This window comes from Malus domestica, chromosome 08 (assembly GCF_042453785.1).
Source record: "Malus domestica chromosome 08, GDT2T_hap1".
NCBI lineage: Eukaryota > Viridiplantae > Streptophyta > Magnoliopsida > Rosales > Rosaceae > Malus > Malus domestica.
The window spans coordinates 25,438,629-25,461,300 of NC_091668.1; the positions used below are offsets into that span (position 1 = coordinate 25,438,629).

The 22,672-nt window shown below is 37.9% G+C and overlaps 3 protein-coding genes and 1 long non-coding RNA gene across 4 annotated transcripts; 1 reads left to right on the forward strand and 3 right to left on the reverse strand.

Annotated features, from left to right (window-relative positions):
- Nucleotides 1-3,576: 3,576 nt before the first annotated feature.
- On the reverse strand, nucleotides 3,577-4,760 carry LOC103441722 (agamous-like MADS-box protein AGL80). The gene is made up of 2 exons (XM_008380421.4): nucleotides 4,624-4,760; nucleotides 3,577-4,534 (listed from the first exon to the last, which is right to left on the reverse strand). The coding sequence occupies exon 2, from the start codon at nucleotides 4,502-4,504 to the stop codon at nucleotides 3,737-3,739; it is 768 nt and encodes a 255-aa protein (XP_008378643.1). The 5' UTR covers nucleotides 4,505-4,534; nucleotides 4,624-4,760; the 3' UTR covers nucleotides 3,577-3,736.
- A 734-nt stretch (nucleotides 4,761-5,494) lies between these two features.
- Nucleotides 5,495-6,214, reverse strand: LOC103441677 (uncharacterized). The gene has a single exon (XM_008380376.4). It carries the CDS (start codon nucleotides 6,212-6,214, stop codon nucleotides 5,495-5,497), a length of 720 nt encoding a protein of 239 aa, XP_008378598.2.
- Nucleotides 6,215-7,401: 1,187 nt separating this feature from the next.
- Nucleotides 7,402-16,340, reverse strand: LOC103441678 (serine/threonine-protein kinase CTR1). Its single transcript, XM_070825935.1, has 15 exons — nucleotides 14,871-16,340; nucleotides 13,868-14,166; nucleotides 13,640-13,784; nucleotides 11,930-12,045; nucleotides 11,181-11,389; nucleotides 10,390-10,878; nucleotides 10,242-10,282; nucleotides 9,744-9,812; nucleotides 9,557-9,657; nucleotides 9,357-9,441; nucleotides 9,171-9,269; nucleotides 9,013-9,081; nucleotides 8,428-8,559; nucleotides 8,218-8,312; nucleotides 7,402-7,950 (listed from the first exon to the last, which is right to left on the reverse strand). Exons 1-15 carry the CDS (start codon nucleotides 15,786-15,788, stop codon nucleotides 7,836-7,838), a joined length of 2,982 nt encoding a protein of 993 aa, XP_070682036.1. The 5' UTR covers nucleotides 15,789-16,340; the 3' UTR covers nucleotides 7,402-7,835.
- Nucleotides 16,341-18,869: 2,529 nt separating this feature from the next.
- On the forward strand, nucleotides 18,870-20,129 carry LOC139198248 (uncharacterized). Its single transcript, XR_011583603.1, has 2 exons — nucleotides 18,870-19,598; nucleotides 19,727-20,129. It is a non-coding gene; the product is annotated as an uncharacterized lncRNA (long non-coding RNA).
- The last annotated feature ends 2,543 nt before the right edge of the window (nucleotides 20,130-22,672 follow it).

Genomic DNA, 22,672 nt, shown 5'->3' on the forward strand with positions numbered 1-22,672 from the left:
TTTCCGCCACGTCACCAACCCATGCTTGACCTTGCAAAGATTATGCATGAGATGTTGTGCATGAGTTCCACCGTATGCACCACCCCAGCAATCACGCACCACCTCATCACATTTTGGATCCTAATTGTACCGAGGATTGTACATGAACTGTTTCTTACGCTTAGGTTGATTCACTTCCGTTGATAGCACTAACATAGCATGATCTGAGCCCTCCAACACCACGTGTTTCACTACTGCTTGTTGATAACTTTGAACCCAATTATGCGTGGCCAACACATGATCTAGTATTTCCTGGATAAACCCCTCATCCCGTCTATTCCTCCATATATAAGGGTATCCTTCAAATCCTAAGTCTAACAAACTTGCTTGAGCCATAAAAGTTTGAAAAGCTCTCATGCTTGCAGTGGTTCTTCCATTCAATGACCTTGCATGAGCGATTATACTACAATTACCTTATATTCTTGTAAGTATTTTCAGTGATTTTAACCCTATTTGCGCAGGTGCTAAAAATCCCATCATTAATGTTGCCGGTTCTCAACGCATTGTTGTTAATCTAAACTGAAGGTGTGTTGACGAAGTTAGGAAGGTTGGTGTTTTCTCAAAGGTTTGATGAAAGGGTTTCATGTAGAGCGAGATTGCAGGGCATTTTTGTATGTTGAATTAAAGGTCTTTTGAATGTTGCATAACTTCTTCTATTTATAGGAGTGATTTTTCGTGCTAATCACTTCATATCGAAGTAGAGTCCTACTTGGATTATACCTCTTCAGCATTCCTTGATCCAATATCAAACCATCATGATCTCTGCATGGAACTCGGTCACTCCTACTGGACTTGGGACTCTGAATCCAGTCCCTTTTTTATATTCAAATCACTCATGATCATGATGAACCATGAACCTTGATTCTTGGAATATCACAAATCCTACCAATGTTCATCTTGATCTTTAAAACAAAATCAGTCATATTAGGACTTAGCCTAATCATTCCAACCTGACTCCTTAAGAGGCCTTCACCTATTAGGATTCAGCCATCCTACGTTGGGCTGGACTTAACGTTTCAAAAACACGACATGGGCCAAAGATCTCTGTTATGTGTCAAGCCCACAGTTATAGTTGGCCCACACCTAATATTTTGGGTCCAAACAATTGTACATTGATATTTGACATTAAAATTTTAGTCGTTGATATCATAGATTTATAAACTACATGGATAGGTTCCTCAAATTACAAATTTAACCAAAGGTCCTTAACATAGGTTCATTAACAATATAAATCACATTAAATGAGTTTGAAAAATCATCACAAATACAAAAACGACAGGTTGATTAACATTATAAACAACATGGATAGGTTTGATAAATCATCTAATTAACCTGCTGAAGAGGTTGATTAGCATTATAAAGTAATAAACCAAATGATAGGTTTGATAAATCATCACAAATATTGACATGGAGAACAATTAAGGGTCGCTAAACCAGCCAACCAATCATTCTTATTCCAAATCGTCTCCCGAAACAGAAATAAATATGGAATTAAGGTATAGCAACAAAGTCTGAATGAATTATGAGATGAAAATAAGGGAGACTTTGAACGCGGTTCTTAACCACTAATATTTTTTTTACTGAAATCTTATTAGTTTTCAAATTTTTATCAACGTTCTTTGATTTTGTACACCTCAGCATGTTAGTAATAATAGATTTCCATCAACTTTTTTATTTTCTAAATTAAAAATTGTACTTTTTCAAGGTAATTAATTTTTTTTCACAATTGGCATAATTAATTGTCTGAATCAATGTAATCCTAGAAATTCAAAATTCTTATCTTTATCACCTAAATTCAAAGAAAACCAAATTGTAAACAAATAAGATTTGCAATGTACCAATGTAAATAAGAGTATTAAGGAAACAAACACAAAACAATATTGTACCCATTAACTACAAAATGTGCCCTGATTACCTTCCTCAACCATGATTAAATGTACCACTGGTTGCAAGCTGTGCTTATATTTTTTTAGAACGTTTTGTTGTTTTGAACATGGTTTGTACTAATTTACCAAATAATCTTTTCTCTCGTCATTTTTATGTTGGAAAATATACCATTACTGAAATCTAAATCTAATACACCACAGAATAGTGTACCCATATACTCATATAGACGGACCCAATTGCAAAATCAATAAAAAAAATTTTGCAATAGAAATGTACCCTTATGACAGAAAAATACATTCACCTCATAAAAAAGCGCATAAAGAAGACAGAAAAATTAACAAAGAATATAAACATGTGTACAATATTTAAATACTATGGATACACACGTATAAATATTAATTTGTGGGTACAAATTCAACCAACAACAAAAATTGTGCCATTACATACACTTGGAAAACATTTTACCCATCATATATGTAATCCTTAAAAAAATAAAAAAAATGTATCAGCTGAGAATGAAAAAGTTATCTTTTTATTTTTTTGGCAACGAAAAGTTTAGAGGGGGATTGGATACTCTCACCATTAGGACATACCTACAACCTCGAGTTGGAATGACTTACGTGTAGCATCTAACTGCCAACTACTACCGATAGGAATTCACATATCACACACCAACGATGACTGTTGACAGCAGAACTCGACCAAGGCGACATACAAAGTATGGACCTTACCAACTGATCCAATCCTCGTTGGCATAATTATGCTTTTTTTGTTAAACAAAATCAAGGGCATGTACCCATATTACGAGTTCCTGAACCAGACAACAAAAGGCTCCGTCCATATTAAACTGACTAGCCCACAAAAAGAAAAAGAAACAGATTACAAAAGCTAAGTATGTATGTACCGTGGATGGAGAGACAGGGAGAAGTGATCCTTTTGGATGAGAGCTTAAAAGCATAGGTGAGGCATGTGGTCATGGAGAAAAAAATGACAGCAAGGAAGAGTCTGACTTACACAAAAGAGGGACATTAGGTTTCAATTGGACTTTCTGGTTTTAACTTAATCATAATTTGTTTTGCCTAAAATGTAAGAAGAGATGAGATCTTAATTCATGGTACGAAAATCCGAAAATTAATATGCATATATGAGCCAATTATAATAATATATTTGATGGGTTGTTTAGGTTAACAAAAACTTAAGCAAAATGGTATAATGTTTTAAATGCAAAAATGCTGATGTGGACAAAGTCAAGAGACTTATGTCAAAAACTGAAAACAAATAAAACAAATAAAGTTTGAATAAAAAAAATGTTGTGAACAAGGGATAGATTGTAATTTTACCTTAAGATAATAATAAGTCAGCATGATGGCATATGAGGTAAATATGGTCAAAACTCAAACCCCATTACCAATCTACATGGCATGTGTTTCAACCTAATGGTTTGTGACTGGAGTTGGAGAGATTTTTCAATTTGTCTGGAATACGAATCGGTACAGCATATATAATTATATAACTAGAGAATTTTCTATTTTTCAAATATTTTCATACTTGTATAATGATATATGACATTGTGTTCGTATTTCAAGCCAACTAAAAATTCTATCATGGAGTTGATCCTAAATGATATGGAGCAGAACCGCATTTCATAGATTATTAAAAGTTGAAAACATCATTTGATGTGGTCTAACTTTATTACATAAGATTAATCAAAGGGTGAACAACACGCAATGTTTGCAAGCCTCGACACTAAAACCCTACCATATGGTTCGAGGCTGAATCATAAAAACAAACCATAATACAGAAGCAAATTTCAAGGGTAAAATGAACTATTGGACCAAATAGCATTAATTTGGCTCTGATCCGCCGCAAACGGCAGCATATTCATCTCGTATCCACCACCAATCCCTACCATTTGCTGCTGCTGATGATCTTGTGGGACGTTCATCATGTCCATGAAAAACGGCTGCTGCTGCCTTTGAACCGCCGTGCCCACATTATTGTTAAGCTCAAAACCCTGCTGCCTCTCCACTCCACACTCCGCCACAGTTGCGGCAGCTACAGGCAGCGCCGTTGGTTGTAGTTGCACTTGGCTCTTAGAATCCTGTTCATTCAGATTCTTCATCCGGTTGTCGATCTCCTTCAAATTCTGGTCAATCAGCCACCCCAAATCGTTCAAATCAACCATGCTCAAACCGTGGAGCTGGGACTTCCCCATCAGACTCTGGAACATCACTCTCGTCATCTCCTTCTCGCGGTTCTCCTTCCTCTGTTTCTTCAATTGCTCGTTGGCCTTGGTAATCCGCTGCCGCAGGAAACTCTCTTGGTTCACCATTTTTTTGCTCTGCTCCATCTCCGGCATGGTCTTGAACTGTGCGAGAACCAGCTGGACTCCCAACGGCGATGGCCAGAGCTCCGGCTGGGAGTCATACGGGCTGTAAATAATCGCGCACGCCTTAACATCACAAAGGGTGCTGAGTTCACTCACCTTCTTCATCAAACCCTTCTTTCTCTTCTTGAACGTGGCCTTTCGCGCCGAGTCGTTGCTGATGTAGGTCAGTTTCACTTTCGTTCTAGTCATGGTTCGTCGGAGATGAGACGAAAGCACAGACTGGAGAAGAAGGAAGCTTTTGAGGGATGTGATATACCACAAACAGCCTATGCTCTATATATATAGCAAGAAAAGAGCTACATACTTACCCAGGAGATACGGTTTTGAACGAGAATTTAATGCAGGAGATTTTCTGTTGTACGGTACATTGGATGCACAATCATCAATCTACTATATCAGACAAGATTTGTTGAGTTATATATATTTGTAGGATAATATCATATCTGGGGCAGATTTTATTGGCAAAAGAAAATTTGTAATTTGATTCAGAAACTTATAACGTGAGTTGGTTGTGATTTTTTATTTTATTTTTGTTAATATTCATGGGACTTGTTCTTTATATGGATTGATATTGTCTGTTAATTTTCATACATGCATGCATGCAAGCGCGCCAAAGATAGGGATATCTCTGTATTTGGTGATAGATTTTTCAGTGTGATCGTCACACGAGGTGATACATCACGTGTTCCTGGTGTTTCTATATAAATGGTGGATTACGTGGGTTAAAAGTTTAATAACTTAAAAATTAAAATTTTTCACCACTTGCATAAAAACACGGTGTATTTGGTAGTCACTTTTAAGGGAATCCAACCTCAGTCTTGTTTTCGAGTTTTCCCATTTTTATTTTTATTTTTTAATTTCCTTTTGTGCAAATTCTTGTTTAGGAGGATAAGATACTATCCTAATAATTCATATTCTATATCTTGAAAAATTTCTTACGATATTAGCACGTTTACTAAAAAAAAAAAACTTTCAGACGAAGTCCTAATGTTAATTCTCGTATTTTCAAAGTTGTAAGTAGCGTTAAATTCGAATCTAAGTTCTCGTTGTTTAAATTGAAAACACTCTCGTATTATGAAATATCCTGATGATTATCATAAACGAAATACCACAAATTTGAAACTACAAAACAAAAATAAAAATGGGAATCCGAAATTAACCCGGGCCGAGCCCACGCGCCTAACTCGAACCGAGTCGTTCGAGAGCGTCCATGGCGGCTTTCAATCTGGGCTGTACCCTCAGCGCCGCCTCGTAAGCCTTCCTGGCCTCCTCCGTCATCTTCTTCCCCTCGTAGCACTCTCCCAACGTACAAAATGCCTTCACATTCTCCGGACTCAGCTCCACAGCCCGATTCAAATCCTCGATCACCGGGTCAACCTGAGCTTTCCGGTTCATCGACAGCATGATCTCCGCCCTCTTGACGACCGCATCGCCGCGCTCCTCGTCGGTCAGGCTTTTGCGGCAGAGAGGGGACAGCGCGACCTCGATGGCGTCGAGTGCGGAGGTCTTGAATCCCTGGGCGTCGAGGGCGAGGGATTTGAGGATGTGGGCTGCGGCGTCCTTGGGGACGAGCGCGATGGCCTTTTCGGCCTCGTCGAGGGCCTGCTGGGAGAGGGAGGCGGAGGAGGCGAGGGAGTCGGCGGATCGGGACTGGGCGAGGAGCTGGGCCCCGAGGACGAAGTGGCGCTTGGCCCGGGCGGCGGTTTTGTTACGGAAGCGGTACCGGAGTTTAGCGAAGAGCTTCTGGGGGATGTTGTGGATGGTGAGGAAGGCGACGACGACGAAGAGGATTAGGCCGGCTTGGAGAAGAATGTCCTTGGCTATTCGGGACTTGTCGATCGGAGCCGATTCCTCTGTTTGGGAATTGATGTATCGGAGTTGGGATTGAAGGAAATCCATGAGTGGGTGTTTGGGAATTGGGTTTAGGGAGGATTGGTAGATATGGGGAAATTGAGAAGGGAGAGAGGGAAGGGGGAGACCGATGACGGGGTCGACTATTTTGACCATCTAGAAATTGCGACTTGGCTTTTGGGATATTAATGAAGCCGCCTTCTTATTGGTGTTTGCATTGCCTGCCTTACTTGCTTCAACCTTTCCACCGACGAATGACTATTCTTTAAATAACTGAAAATTTAACCTTACCCCTCAATACTCCCCTGTTTTTTGCCTATAACACATTATATTATATTTATCCAAATAAAACGCAATGGTTAGAATCTAACTAAGCAACTTATCAAATTAAGTTTGTGTGTTAATTTTTTAATTTTTTGAATTCCTAAAATACCCCCATTTAAGCTAGTATGAAAATGCCTTGTAATTTCGTTTTAATTTACGTGCATTGAATTCGGCAAGGTCTTCTAGCCATGAAATTTCAATTTGAACATACCTAAATTAGTGTTTAGTTTCAACAATATCTATTTTTTAATTTTATGAAAATAATTTACCTGTTGTATAATTATATGAAAATAATTTACCTACTATAAAAATAACTTACCTATGGTTTAATTTCTAATTTCTATGAAAATAATGTACCTATTTTTCAATTTTTACAAAGTTAATGTACCTACTTTTATAATTTTTAACAAAATTAATTTACCTACTTCTTTTTTATGGTACTAGTATACATAATATGTGGAAGATGGTTTTTTTTTTCTTTTTCTTTTTTCTTAAAAATGAGGACAACTAGTGACAAGCCATGGTTTTCTACTTCTTTCGGCCCGAATAGGCTATGGAGAAATTTACCATATCCATGACCACAATCAGGTAGACTCATGACTCACCAGCTCGGAGCATCAAACCCGAGACCTCCCACATTTATTTATTTAGCGAAGAGCCGCAATCCGCACCCTTACCGCTGGGTTACTTGGTGAGAGGTTTGGTGGCATAAAATTAAGTTATATTAAACAAATTAAATGTCCGAAGAAAAAGTATAAGAGGTTTGCTAGCATGATTTTGTAAATAAATACAAATTCATGGACATCTTTTATCCAACATGACAACATATTTAAAATCTGGGTTTTATTTAAAGTTTAAGAGCTCCAAGGGCCTAAATGTAAAGAAACTAAATATAAATAACTCTTTAAGTCATTTGATTACCATGTGAGTAATTTGTAGCTCACATTCTCTTTTTATTTTGACAGGATAACCGTCAGTTTCTTTGATTCATATAAACATAGCTAAAATATGAACCAATAAAAACATGAATAAAAGGAAGGAGGACGGATTAATTTGGATAATAATAATACATCAACAGCACGCTTTGATAATTTATCTAGTAAATCCCTCTTCCTTTCCTTCAGCACAATATACCCTTTGATATTTCGGGTACATTGTTAAACCATATGCTATACTGGCACTAGAAACTCAAATTAACGCGGAAGGAAATGTATTTAACTTCGGCTTATTTGACGGTCATCGGGTTAAGCAAGAAACGCGTATATATAATTGCCAAGAACCAAAGAAGCTCGGTCAGTTGTAGAAATTCGACTGCCGAAGTATAACGGTCTCAGGTATAACGGTCTCAGGTCCGGGCAGAGGGGGATGTTCCGCCCACCGGTACCAACTGCAGAGGAGACTTTAGCAACCTCTTTAGCGACTCAACTATGCTAGCAAAAGACGGGCGCTGGGCTGGATCACTGCGAAGAAAATAGACAAACATCACGAACTAAACATGTAAACGAACAAGATTCCACAGGTGCTACTATTTTGACGTCCCAAAGATCGTTTTTGTTGTATGTCTACATAAGTACGCAAGGAGATGTAAGGGCCAGTTAGTCGCATTCTATGTTCGACACTACGTGTGGAAAAGAGAGTAGTGTCTTGGCTCCCAGCATACACTTTCCGATCAGGTTATCCGTAATGTATATTATGACAACGAGTGGGAAGATATCGGGTAGACTTACTCAGCCCAGCAGGATTCCATAAGCGAAGCCAACACTGGGGGAGTATTAGCCGGGATAGCAAGCCTTCTGTTCTGGAAAGCAACGGCTCCAACTACCTGAGAGATTGAACGACGTCTTTTACCATAGTTAATAGGAGGGAAAACAAAGAAAATAGAGAATGAATGTGCAGGACAAGGCTGGAAGAAAGGAGATGCTGATCACGACATGTACCTGGGCGGGGCTAAGACCGTTCCAAGGTTGTTCCATGGTTACAAGTTCCCATAGGATCACTCCGAAACTGTAAACATCAGACTTCTCATTTGAGGGCTCTCCGCGAAGGAATTCTGGAGCCATCCACTCAGGCTGAAAACTAAATTGAGTGAGTTACATGTTGATTGATGCACTGCGAACTAAAATTTAAACCTGCAGAAATATTGATGGAAATACCCGACTTTACATGGGGGTACATACAAAAGAGTTCAGGGTAACTTGCACACAGCATTCATAACGTATATACCAATCCATCGAAACAACTACAACTAATTTGTGAGACAAAACACCAAACAAACATTTCAAGGCGTACATCTCAATCCTAATTCTTGGAAACAATGAATTCGACTACCAGATTATTCATTCACATAATGAAGATTCATCATTGGCTTTAATAAAAGACGATAATGCCTCGTTTGGCACCAGTACTACATTGGGGGCTAAATGTGCAACTGATATTATGTGAATCTGTGCACGATGACACACTCATGTACATGTAGAGAGAGAGAGAGAGAGAGAGAGAGAGAGAGAGAGAGGGAGACTTACTGTTCCAGCAACGGACTTGGATGATATGAAAGTGTTCGCCTTAAATCTGGACAACCCAAAATCGCATACCTAGGAATAAATGAAACAAATTAAGTCCACAAACACCCAACCGGAGAACTCAAGACACAATGGCAACCTCTTTCTTTATCTAAATATACCTTCGCTGTCCAATTTTTATCAACCAACAAATTTGGAGACTTAAGATCCCAATGGACAATAGGAGGGTTAAGACAATGGAGGTAATTGATACCCTTGGCCTGCAGGGAAGATGACGTATATAGTTAACTAACAGAAAACGTAGTTGCCATGTAAGAAGGAAAATGATGATGCTAAATTGCACAAACCACATCTAGTGCCATTCGCAACCGCCTCCTCTGATCCATAAGTTCCCCGGAAGCTGGCCTGTGAATGAGGCGATAAAGACTACCCCTGCTCCACGAATACCAGGATACCAATGGGTTCAGACATAAAAAGGGCTCCAGTATTTGTACACATTTAATTAACTGTCTATAAATAAAATTGGAAAAAAAAAATAGCCGATTACCTTGGCAGATATTCAGTCACTATAGATAGATGAGGACGCTTTGTAACCGCACCCATGAAAAGAACTACGTTTGGATGACGAACACGTTTCATAATTGCAACCTGAATACAATGTGAAGATCAACTTCAGCTAAGAGGCTTCAATGTAAAATGTACATATTTCTGATACGCATAAAAAGGAAACCTACCTCTCGTAAAAAGTCTTTCAATTGATCATCATGGAAATCCTGAACAGTTAGAACCTTAACAGCAACATCCTGTATTGTACCAAAATTAAACTCAATTAGAAGATGAAAAAAAGAACTAGGTTCAAGTACAGAAAACTACGATGGTATATTGCAAAGACAGATGTTCAGCATCCAACTCAAGACATCATGAGAAGAAGGAACAAATTAAGCAGAAAGTTAAATTCTGTTTGATCATCTAAATTGATAAATTGCTTAAGTTCTTCCCCTGAAACACAAATAGTTACTAGACCTGTCCCGAAGATGGAATGAGAAAAAGAAAAGGCACACGGTCCAAACTTTGCAGCCATATGATATTAAGCAATATACCACTCATCAAATTTGTCCTCGTGATCAGACCACACAGATACAGCATATGAAAAGTATGCACGTCATAACCAGCCCACTATTTCTCACATACACAAACAGTCGCCGCCCAATCACAAAAAAGAAAAAACTTACCGATCCATTCCATTCAGCACGATGCACTGTCCCAAATGAGCCTGGAAAGTAGCGAAGTATGAGATTTCAGGTAGAAGGGAAGAGTAGTGATTGATCAAATAAAACCAAGTAAATTTGCATCTGGTTAAAAATAGGGGAGGATAAATACCAGCACCAACACGCTCTTTGATATTCAACTCGTCCCATGAGATCTCAAGCCAGTCCATTGCGAGAGACGGTTCAAGATTCAAGTACCTTGGGGTAGTCACAGCAGTAATTCTACCTTGTTTCACAAGTTCACTATGAACGCCCTCTAGATCTGATTGGCTGTACAAAGTTACTTTAGGTTGCTCAACACTGTTGCTTATAACCTGATTTCTTGATACAACAATCTCCTTTCTGTAAGCTTGTTGTACAACAACATTTTCTTCGCTAAGTCTAGCACATTCCTCTAATGATGCCACAGCAGCAGTAGCAGTAACATCAAGAGCTTCTGAAGCTTCACCCTGGACACAAGGTGGGATGTCACTCTGAACAAGGCAATGCGGAGCGTTTCCTGTCAATTCCAATCGCATCAGAGAAGATTCCAACCCAAATCTAGTTTGATCACCTGGAAGCAAACTGGTTTCCTTGATGATTTGACCTCCCTCCCCACCGTCTGTAAGAGATTGATCTATAAAGATTGAAGAAGCTATCGAGAAAGGATAAAAACGGTACCACATGGATTATGCAAATCATCAAAAGTACAATCAGGTAGCATAATAAACGTTTTCTTCTCCGTATCAATGCACAAAACAAAACAAAAAAACAAAAATCTAACGGTTGTCAGTTTATAATTAGACAAAAATATAATCGTTGTAGCAATAGCACTGCCTCTACCTTGTAGTTCATTCAGATTCCCTTCAATTTCTAGTACTCCAAAATAATTGGAACATGTATTTTCAAGGCTACAAAACATACCTGCATAAAAGGGATCTTCAGGAGGAGCACCCGTGTGCTTTGAGTTTGTGATTTGGCAATATAATTCACTATCCCTGTAAGGTTGTTTGGATTCTTTTAGATGAGAAATTTGAAGTGGTGAAGGTATAGAAGAAAGAGTTCCTCCGTTAATCGAGGAATCTGGACCATGAAGGTTTCCTGGTTCCCCAACTAGATCAACCACATATTCCCTGTTAAAAAAATATATGTATAACCATCATGAAAAACATACGTTAAATTCTGAATTAAACGAACAGTTGGAAACGATAACGTTCTCTTCAACCATGCATGACATGGTACTCAGAATCAAATGCATATTTACACCATAAAAACAACGGGGTGTGACAGGGGGGTAATGTGAACTTATCTGACAACAATCAAGTTAGTTATGAGCCATGGCTAAATCTTTTCAACACCAAAAGTTAAAAAAACAGTGAGACTGAGAAACGGCAGAGTGTTGACCAAGAATTCAGCAAAGATTTAACGCTGCAGAGTGTATAGATGAAAGAAAAAAGATCGATGCCCTTAGATCAAATGAACATAAACTCTAGAAGTAACATTATGGCTAAATATCCGCTCGGGAAATAGATACTACCAAAGCCTAAACAAGGAACTAATTGTCAATATCTACATTTCAGAATGAATTTATATGCTGGATCATGTTTTTAAAAAATAGGAAATAAAATAAAATCTGCCAGCAACAATACTCCGCAACAATTAAAGTTTCTAACCTCAAAACCTTCCTGTTATCTTCAATTTTAACAAGACAAGAGGACCGGTGATCTGCCACACAATACTTGCAACCACGAGCTATGCGACAAGGCAAACCTATGTGGTCTGCCAATTTCTGCACGTTGGAAATATAGAATTGAGTTATAAAGAATAAGAAAACAATAATATCTCATATGGACTTAAAACACCACCAGTCGACAGCACACAAGCACAAATGAAAACAAATTCTGTATCCATTCATTCCGCTTGAAACGACATAAGCAACCCAGTAGGTTCCGATATAACATTATAAAAAGATCGAATATTATGATTTGTACACGATATGCTCAAAGAGTAGATAATGAAGCAAGAAATAACTGAATTCTCGAATGTGTTGCCTTATTTGCAAAGCATTTAAATAGGTGTATGTGCAAAAGGATAGGAATAGGCATGGTCTTCCCCTATAAACCCCATAAAAATTACATCGCCAAGAATTGTGCTAGTACACCTCAAAAGCTACATATACCTTACCGAATGATCAAAGGACGAAAACTCATAGCTCTATATAGTTTAGTTGCATTCTCATGTAAAACGGATGCACCCTGACCACATATTCATATATGTTGAAATATTTGTTGTACAATTAACATGAGTCCTAAATTTTACAACTAAGAGAGTGCCTTCAGAAAACATTAAGGGTGCGTTTGTTGCACCGGACTGTCTCGGACTGGACTAGTTGCAGGGACTAAGCTGGACTGGCTTAGATTAAACTAAGCTGTACTAGCTTAGTGAACCGTTTGGTGCAGTGTCGGACTAAGAAGCAGATAACTAAAAGATTCAAATATTATATTATTTAATCTATATTTATTAATAATTTATTATTAATTTATCATTTTTTTTTGTTTCTATAATCATCTCTCTGTCTGCCAATATTTTTTCATGTTTTTTCATCTTAACCCATTCCTCTTTTTCTCCGCCAATCTCTCCCTCTCCTCTCTGTATCCTGTTTCACCATTTTTTTAGAATTCTCTTCCTCTCCGTATACCTCTTTCTATTTTCCTCTACCCACTCTCTCCCTCCCCTCTTCCACTTTTCCTCATCCACTCTCCCCCTCTTTTCCTTATGCAGAGATTCGCGCAGAGGATTTATCGGAGCTCTCCACCCAGTGCCTTCACCGACTTTCTAGGAAAATGTCAAAACTTTCTGGTGATTTTGCCTTTATATTTTGAATTTGTGTGGGGGTCTGCAGGTGCTTAAATCTGGGGGTTTTGCATTTTTTTGTTTTGAATTTTAGGTTTTGATTTTGAGATTTAGGTAGTGGGTTTGAGATCTGGGCATGGGTAAGGGAGTCGGAGTTGCAGACGGCAAAGGCGTGCAAACGATGTTGGAGACGGGATTAGGAATCCCATGCTTTTTGAGGGGGTCTCACTAGGACGACCTAGCGAAGCACTTAGTCAGAACGAGTCCGACTTAGTCTCATTCAAGTTTAGTCCAACTTGCATCAAACACGGGATTAGTAGTCTTAGCAAAGTAATCCAGTCCAGTGAACTCTAACGAGGGCAAACAAACACGCCCTAAATAAATAAGATATCAACTAACCGGCCCAATGTAAATGAAACTAATTGACAATAGCTTTCAGACAACACTCGTATTTTCTTTTACAGTCATTCAGAACGAAAAGGAGCAGACTATAAACATAAATAGGCAAAAAATGAGGTACAAGTTGTCACCTTGAAAAGAATGGCACGATGCCTGCAAAGCCCCATTGATAGGCTGCCTATGGGGAGCACAATACACTTGTGAAAATCCCTCAATCGCTTGCTAACCACCTTCCAACGCATGTGTAGATCTCCTTGCTCCGCGGGATAATTACCCCTTCAAGTTTAAGCGACTCAGAAACAATATAATTAACGAACCAAACATTGTTCAAGTTAAAAGGGGGGAAAATTGAAACCCACCCCATATAGATTGCGACAAGCTTGCCAAGTTTCTCCACCAACACTAAAGTACTCTCTGTAGTGCAAGATAGTCGCTGTGCTTTATCTTGAAGCTCCTTGAGGCGAACGTCATCATTTTTATCGACAAGAAGCACCTCCATTGATGTCTCACCAGGTTTAACTTCTTTAAGTGACATCAAGGACGGTATTTTTTTACCTTCCTCAACATCATTGCACATCACCCAAAGATATGGATTCATCCCTAAAATGTTGTAGAAACCATCTGATATCTTGTCATTGTAAGACAAGCAGCCACTGACCTGGAAAATGTATGTGAAATTCATACTCACTAAAAATGATCTACAAGGTTAGAAATGTACAAATTCCTTACAGAAGATTGGAATTTAGAAAAATTTCCAATCAAAGTTCCGACCTTCAAGTTCAGAACCAATTCACCAAGATCTTAGTGGCATAAATCAAAGACATAGGTATATAATTTATTGCGCTTTGACAACATAAGTCCCGCAAGTATGCATTTCTCTCTACATACTCGAGTTTATGTACGAATTTTACAAGCGCAGCTGCGCAGCAGAATTGGAAATACTCTATATATTTTTAATTAACTAATTAAGTGATACAAACATCTATTTTCTCTCCCTGGAGCATACAAAGGCTGATTTTGGAATGGACCACAAAATTCTTGGACATATTAGCAATAGAACCATTTTATCAAACAAAAACAACAACAAAGCTGTATCCCACTAATTAAGTGGGGTTGGCCGTCTGAAAATTGAGCTTAGTTTGCACCAAGTCTTTCGTTAGCTCCAAGTAATATATGTCTATTAATGGCCTTATCCAAGAACAAAAATATACAAATAGGATATCCATCCGCAGTTCATGCAAAATTAACCCACATAGGATAAATAGGGATATATATATATATATATATATAGAGAGAGAGAGAGAGAGAGAGAGAGAGAGAGAGAGAGAGAGAGAGAGTGAGAGAGAGAGAGAGTAAACGTACCCAGAGCCGATACGACACCGTCTCAGCATCAGTAACCTCAAGTTGAGTAGTAGTCTCGTGCAAAAGCATTGTTTCAGCACCAAGAGTAGCTTGAGAACAAAGCCTCTTGGCCAAAAGAAGCTGCAAATAATAACTTTGCTTAGACCTCTGAGACAAGCTCACTTTAGCACTCTCCTGTTCCACCTCCTCTTCCTCCACTTCCAAATGCCTCGTCGTCGCTGACGAGTCCTTAACATCCCCAGAGAAGTTCCCATCCAACGTCGTCGTTCCTGAGAACAAGCTCCCTGCGTAGCTACTCCCGCTCGAAACCCTCGGCAGGGACACCTGCCGGTCAAAGCTCTGGTCAACACTCCGGTCTTTGAGCATAGCAGTCGTGGTGGACTCCGGCGCCATCTGCGGTGGGCCAGCCTCAGCCACATGATTATCGTGATCATCATCATGATGATGATGACGACGAGGCAGCAACAGCTCGCGATCCTCGTCAACAAGGTGGCACGAAGAGGACAACCTCCCTGTTACCCTAACGTGACGAGGACGGTGGCCACTACTCGATGGTTTGGATCGAGTACTGGTCCCCTTCTTGTCATGAAGGAACCAGTTGAGAAAGTCGGCCAACTGCGGTGGCTTCCTTTCATCGATGTGGCCCGTGAAGTACTGAACATCGGAAGACAGAGAAGAAGTGGTAGTGGCTGAGGATTTGTCCAAGTTGCTGGTGGCGGTTTTGGGCACCTTTTGTTGGTAATCATCTCTATCTCTGGCCGCAGTTGTGGTGGTGGTGGTAGTGGCAGTGGCAGTGTCGCTGTCTTTGGTTACTTTCTCGTGATCGTGATGATCTTCTTGCAACAGCTGTTTGGACGACGAATCGAACCTTCGATCCGGGAATTGCCTCGGGAAGAAGTAAGTCGTTCTGTGAGGCATTCTTCACGGACCTCCCGACACCCCAACCCAACCAAACCAAATAAAACTAACACACCCCAGAAGTTCAACAGGTCACGTGCCACCTCACGTGCGCAACGCTGACTTTTCCTCCGTCCACACTTTCCGGGCGGCGTCGTTTCTCAATCTCTCAGAAAACACCGAGAAGCAGAAGAAGGATCACAATATATATAGATAAATAAGTGTGTGTGTATATATATATATATATATATTGCTTAAACAACAAAAACAAAAACCCTTCTGACCGTACAATTTCTGCAAATCGCTTCGCATTCAGCTGATGAAGAAATAGCTAATGCTTCTGAATTGAACTGAGCTTTTACAATTAAAGCTGTGTTTTCTGAATTTTGATGAGAAAGATTTGGAAGAGGAATAGCAATGGTGATTTTAGAGAGAGAGAGAGGATGTTGGAGAGTTGGGTGAGTATTTTGCAGCAAATGAGAGAGCAAGTAGGTGATGATGAAGGGTGGGAAATTGAACAAATAATAACAATGATTTGCGATTCTGAGGAGGAAGGCAGATGCTAAAAAGCGCACTTTGGTTGCTTGCACACCTTTTCTAATATGTCTCCACGTCAAATTACAAGCCAAGGAAATCGCGACACGCGGGCCTGTAGACCAGCGCGCTCACTGCCCACCAAGCGTAAGTTAGCGTGCCGGATCGCGGCTGTAACGTGATTAAATATTGCTTGCAGTGTCCACTGTCCGGAAAGAGGAAGGGTGGTATATCACCTTCGCAAACCTGTATGCTAAAATGACGAAATAGCCCTTGTTTTGTTATTATTTTAAGTAATTGTTAATTACATGTTGCATCTTCCATGTTTTGGTTAATTTTTAAAAGGGGAATCGTTGTCCCAATTTTTTTTCATTAAACCATGGAGTTTTGAAATAGAATAAATTTATGTATTCTATCTATTTAACTGTTTAACTCTTTATTAAATCACGACAATCTTTGAGATTTCAGACGTCTTGTGCAAAATTTATAAAAAGCACCTTCTTAAGATAAGTTTTCAACAAAAAGTAAGACAATATATTGATGCTGGAAAATAATGACTCATTGATCGTAAGTTTACAAATGTTATTAAATAACAAGTAAAAAAGAATTACAAACATAACCTTCACTAAATAGTCAAAAACAAGTCAATCTTAAACAACCAAACAAGAAAAATAAAAGTTTACATACTCTAACTTTGAAGTTTCACTTGAATATATGGCATTATTGTATAATAAATTTAAAAGAGAAAAAAAAACTTTTTTAGGGTGTTGTTCTCTAAATATCTCACTCCAAAATTTTTATCTTTAGAAAGAAAAATGCATACACTTATAAGGAGTGCACAATAAGATTTTAAAGTGTTAATAAAAGCAATAATTTTTAATGTAAAGCATTATTACATATAAATATTAGATGATAAAAATTTCTAGGGGCCCTCCAAAGTTAGGGTTCGGTGTGATTGCACCTTTCGCTCCCTCTAACGCGGCCTTTGCATTAAATTAATAATATAGCTGATGCCAAACCTTTTATGAATTGTGTAGAAGTCATACTTATACCATTAGAACCAAAATGTGTGATGGATTGTCAATTTGGAATACGAAGCATTAGTAGAGGAGATGTCGAAACTCCACCATGATGATTAGTTTTGGTTTAATGTAATGCAAGTGGTCATATACGATCACTTATAATGTCTTCAATTTCACATAGAATTACACAGTTAAAATGATGAAAGACATAAATTGATAAGATCTCAAAACTTATGATACAATTTGAAAACATTAAATCTTATAGTTGATTTTGACAATCAATTCAAACCTTTTAAGTTCAAACAAAATTAGCCCTTATATTTTTTATAGGGGTTTTTGGGATATCAAGGCATGTGAGGGAGAGCTGCGGGCATGACTTTTGGGGAGGTTGTTGTTGGAAGTTAATGTGTTTAGGGTTGGTAATCTTTTTCACTTGGTCTGCGTGATGCCCCTTCACTTTATCATCAACTTTCTTTTGTATTTTTCCTTAAACAATCGTTTGCTTCTATTAGGGTTCTAAATTAAAAAACTTTAACAAAAAGCTTAGGGTACGGTTCATTTTAACGAAAAATCACATTTTTACATTAAAAAAATCAATTTTGGTACTGTTCATTTTACCCTTTATTTTATCCTAATCGTTAAAACTCAAAGTTTTAAAACTATTTTCATTAGTTTTCCTTTTAAATTATGGTTTTCCTAGAGTGTACATTAATTTGCAGCTTAGGCATGTATGACTAGTTTGGAGTTAGGGATAAGATTTGGTCCTAAACCAACCAACTTGTGATGAGGATTCTTTCCGGATCCTCTTTGTGGGGATTCTAAAGATTCTCACATTCTAGTCGTTCATCGTATATCGTGCAGTCAGTTTTTGTTAGATATTATTTGTGTTTAATTTTAAATAATAAAATTCAAATTATTACTAACCGCATGATGTATAATAAATAACTAAGATGTGAGAATTTCTAAGATATTCACAATTTAGTTCTGGATGATCCAAATCCACCAATTTGTATATTATTTTGTGTCAGAGCATGGGGAACTGAATCATGTTAATTAAATGATTTTCTTATTTATTTGTTGTATTAATTAATAAAGTTTAAAGTGCTTCATTTGAGCAGGCAATGTGTTTGATATACATGGGTCACACGAAGCAAGCTGGCTATATGCTAAAAAGGTTTGTTGACATCACATGATATGTGAGTCGATGCATTACTATATAAACCTCACATAAGTTGGGTGGTTAACAAAAAAAACAAGAAGATATAATTAACTCACAATTTCTTAATGGAACGAAATCTTATAGTGGTTAAATGAAGGCTTAAATGTTTCTATGAGTTTTTCTGGTCCACAAAAAAAATAGATTGATGCGGTAAAACCACTAACTGATTTCCTTTTTCAAAATAAAAAATAAATAAAATAAAAATCTTACGCATCTCTCATTTTTTATACGTTTTTTTTCTTTCTATCATTTAATAAAGTGGGAGAGGATCTCACTATATCAAGAGTTCGTACAAACCACATATTCTTTATATAAACTTATTGTTGTAAATATTATGTGGATGGTCCACATGAATAGTTTGTTACTATTTATGCACAATATTTTCACTATTCATTTGTGGAAAATTTGTAAAGTGAATAGTGCTTTCTTTTGTTTATATAAAGGAAGAAGAGGAGATGAAGTGAGAAAGGGTTCACGGGAGAAAAGAAGGAAAAGGAAGAAAGGAAGAGAGAGAGAGAGAGGAAAGAAGAGGAAGAGAGGAAAGAAGAGGAAGAGAGGAAGAAGAGGAAGATGAGGGGGAGATAATAGAGAGAGTTATCTTTGTACTCCTATTATTTCAAATTATAATGAAAGCACCACTGCTGCCCTGAGGATGTACTCCAGTCACACTGACTGTAGAGGAACCTCGTAAATTTTGTGTCTTGTTTCATTTATTCCACTGCACCCACAGTCAATTTTACAACACATTATCAGCACGAAAAGCTCTCATGTCAGTGGAAAGCACAACACCATAAATCCGGTGAAGCATTATCTACCTCTCACCTCGGTCAGCTAAAATCTCACAGAGTAGAGACGGCAAGCCAGACATGTCAAACAGGGAAGATCATCTTGTCACAAAAATCCATCAACCTTTCTTTTATCACTTTTTCTTTTATCACTCTAACTATTTATGTGCTAATCCTTATCCTTGCTAGACCTGCAATCTATTTTTCTCTCGTGGACAAGAAAGATGGAGAGATCTTACAGACAAACAAAGGTGCAGCAAAACAAGCAAAGGTATGTCCATTTTTCATTTCTCCTACCGCGCCAGAAGCGCCCCACCGAATTCCGGTGCGAATTGAAATTTCCAACGACCTGAAGTTGTCACGAGATAAGAAAACTCGTACCTGACAACTGGTTTCCAGAGATCCAGAAGAATCTCATTAGACTTGGAAACCCAGATCGTGTCGTTCTCAATGGATCTCGAGGACCTCCATGAATCCTCAGTTGTCTGAGATGGTGATGGCATGACTGACTCCACACAGGCCTCCCTCTCTTGTGCCTTCGTCAACCTCACTGTCATCTATGTATCTATGGAGAGGTTCTTGCTTTGCGATGCCATGTTCTTTGGGCCATGCAAGAACAACGCCAGTCTCTGGTGGCCTTTTTGGATTGAATTGGTTTAGTGTAACCCCCACAACAACCCAGCTGGTACTGGGTTTCGAGACTGGTAGAGATAGACAAAGAAAAGGGGAAATGGGGCCAATGATTTAGAAAGGTGCGTTGCACCATGTAAAATAAAAGAAATAAAACCAAAAGTTTTTGGAATGTTATAGCATGTGAATGAATAAGAAAAATAATAATAAAGGTAAAGGTTTTTGGATGGTGTTACACCATCTGAAAAGAAAGAAGAAAATATGTATATATTTATTTATGTGCATGGTGTTGGTTTAAAGCCCATGTCACAAGTTCTATTTACTTTAAAGCAATTTATTTATCATGGACGGTTTTACTGCCTACTGCTTTAAGTTTTGATTTATGTGAATGGTGCTGAATTAAAGCCCTTGTCACAAGCTTTAATTTATTTATTGTTCAATTTATTTACTATGGCTGGAATTACCGCCTATTGCTTTAATTTATTTATTGTACTTATCTTTTGTTACAATGAGTATATATAAGACCTAAAGTTCATTGATCAGATCAGAACCTGCAGTTTCTTGATCCTCATCATATACAAATGATTGGACCTGAAGTTCCATCATACAAAAAGATCAGGACATGAAATTCCTTGATGAGTATCGTAAGTTTAAAGTGCCGCAGTGCCTCAACTTAACCATAATAAAGGACATAAGAGTCTCAGTTCACAGACTATTAAACAAGGACCAGAAGTTCCTCATGTCCATACTCAAAATGATTTAGCAGAAGCATTTATTAAGTGGGTGAAATTGATTACCAACGCTCTGCTCATGAAAACGAAATTGCCAGTTTTCTACATGGGGACATGTAAACTTTACATGATGCATTATTAATTTGGTTGAGATATGTTATCAACCATCAATACTTCTCAGTACAACTCGGGTTTGGGAACCAACCAAACATTATACATTTACGAGTTTTTGGTTGTGTTATCTATGTGCCTATTACACTGCCACAACGTACTGAAATGAGGCATCATCGCTGATTGGGCATTGATGCTGAACACCATCTATCATTCAATATTTGGAATTCTTGATTGGGGATATGTTTACCGCATGGTTTGCGGACTGTCATTTTGATAAGACAATTTTCCTGCCATTAGGGGGAGAATATAATATCGTTCCAGAAGAACGATGAGAAAATATCATTCCAAAAGAATGATGAGAAAAGACCGTTCCAGAAGAACGAAGAGAATTTGTCTTATTTTGATTCACGAAGCAATCAATGAGAAAATGAAATATGAATAATTGAATGATGCAACGAAAGTGATGAAATCATATATACTTACTGCAAATGTGCCTACAAGAATTGATGTCTCTGTTGGATAAAATAATGAGACAGTAAATGATTTATCTGTTGCACGCCTGAAGCGTGGCAGATTTTTAGACTCAAAAGGTTCAGTTATTCGAAAGAAGAATAATATGGCACTACTGAACTATTGCATTCCCGAAGCATAACTGTTGCATGCCAGAAGCATGACAGTCGCCACATGGATACACGTCCCAGATAGGACAATCCACAGACATGGGAATGTTGATGTCTCATACATGGAGCATAATAGACATATAGTTTCCAATGACTCAACTCCCGGAAGTGGAGATTAAAATCCAAGCTCTATAACGCTCAAGAGGAGGTTATGATCCACATTCTCTAAATTATGACTATCCTGGAAGAGATAGAGTCATGCCCTTGAAGAGGCAATGGATATCCAAAGAAATGAAAAGCTTTTATGCATGCGCATGCACATGAGAATATGGGATCACGGATTGATGATAACCAATGGTAATTTTGGTTTTTACAAGTAGCTACTAAATTCATCAATGAGCTGTGTTAATATTGAGTCACGTTCTTTTGTTCGTCGACAAAAGAAAAATTATTGGCCAAAATGGAGAAAGGCAATTCCATTACAATTTTGTAAGAACGTGGGCAAATGAACCTATATATATTTGAATACAATACAAATAGCCAAAAGATGTTGAACCAAGGAGGTTACATATGGGCATTTGTAATACAGTGTAATAATACAGTGTAATACACTCACATGATATGACACAAGGTTACTAATTGAAACCTGAAATTATACTCTTGTAAACAAGTTCATATAAATGGAGAATTCTATACGAAGGGTTGTGAGTCGCCCACATTATATCTCCATAAGTAAATCCCTCAAGTATACATGGGAGCAAATTGCTCTGTATAAATTCCAAAGGAAAATGTGTCATGAAGTGTAGAAAACCCTTGAAGGATTCAAATTGCTTGAAGTAAGCCTCTGAAGGGTAAAACATAAAATATGTACTCAATACCAATGGATGATATAAATTGCCTTAGTGAGTACTATCATTATGATATTGTTGCAACATACTAAAATCTCTTGCAAGAGTCAATGACATTAAATTATAACTCTTGAAGAGTTGATGATATTAAATTGGGACTCCTGAAGAGTCTAGAAAAATTATAAAGTGTTGAAGGAATTATTGTCTCGAGCTGCAGATCGAACAATCTACCAACACGAATCTTATCCATGATATTTATGATATTAAAAGAACCATATGGATTGAAGATTATGAGTTGAATACTCATATGATGAAGACACTAAGAATAATCATTTATCTTCGTGAGGGTAAAGATAAATTAATATTTGGTCCAGAAGTACCACATCTTAGTGAAGTATATGC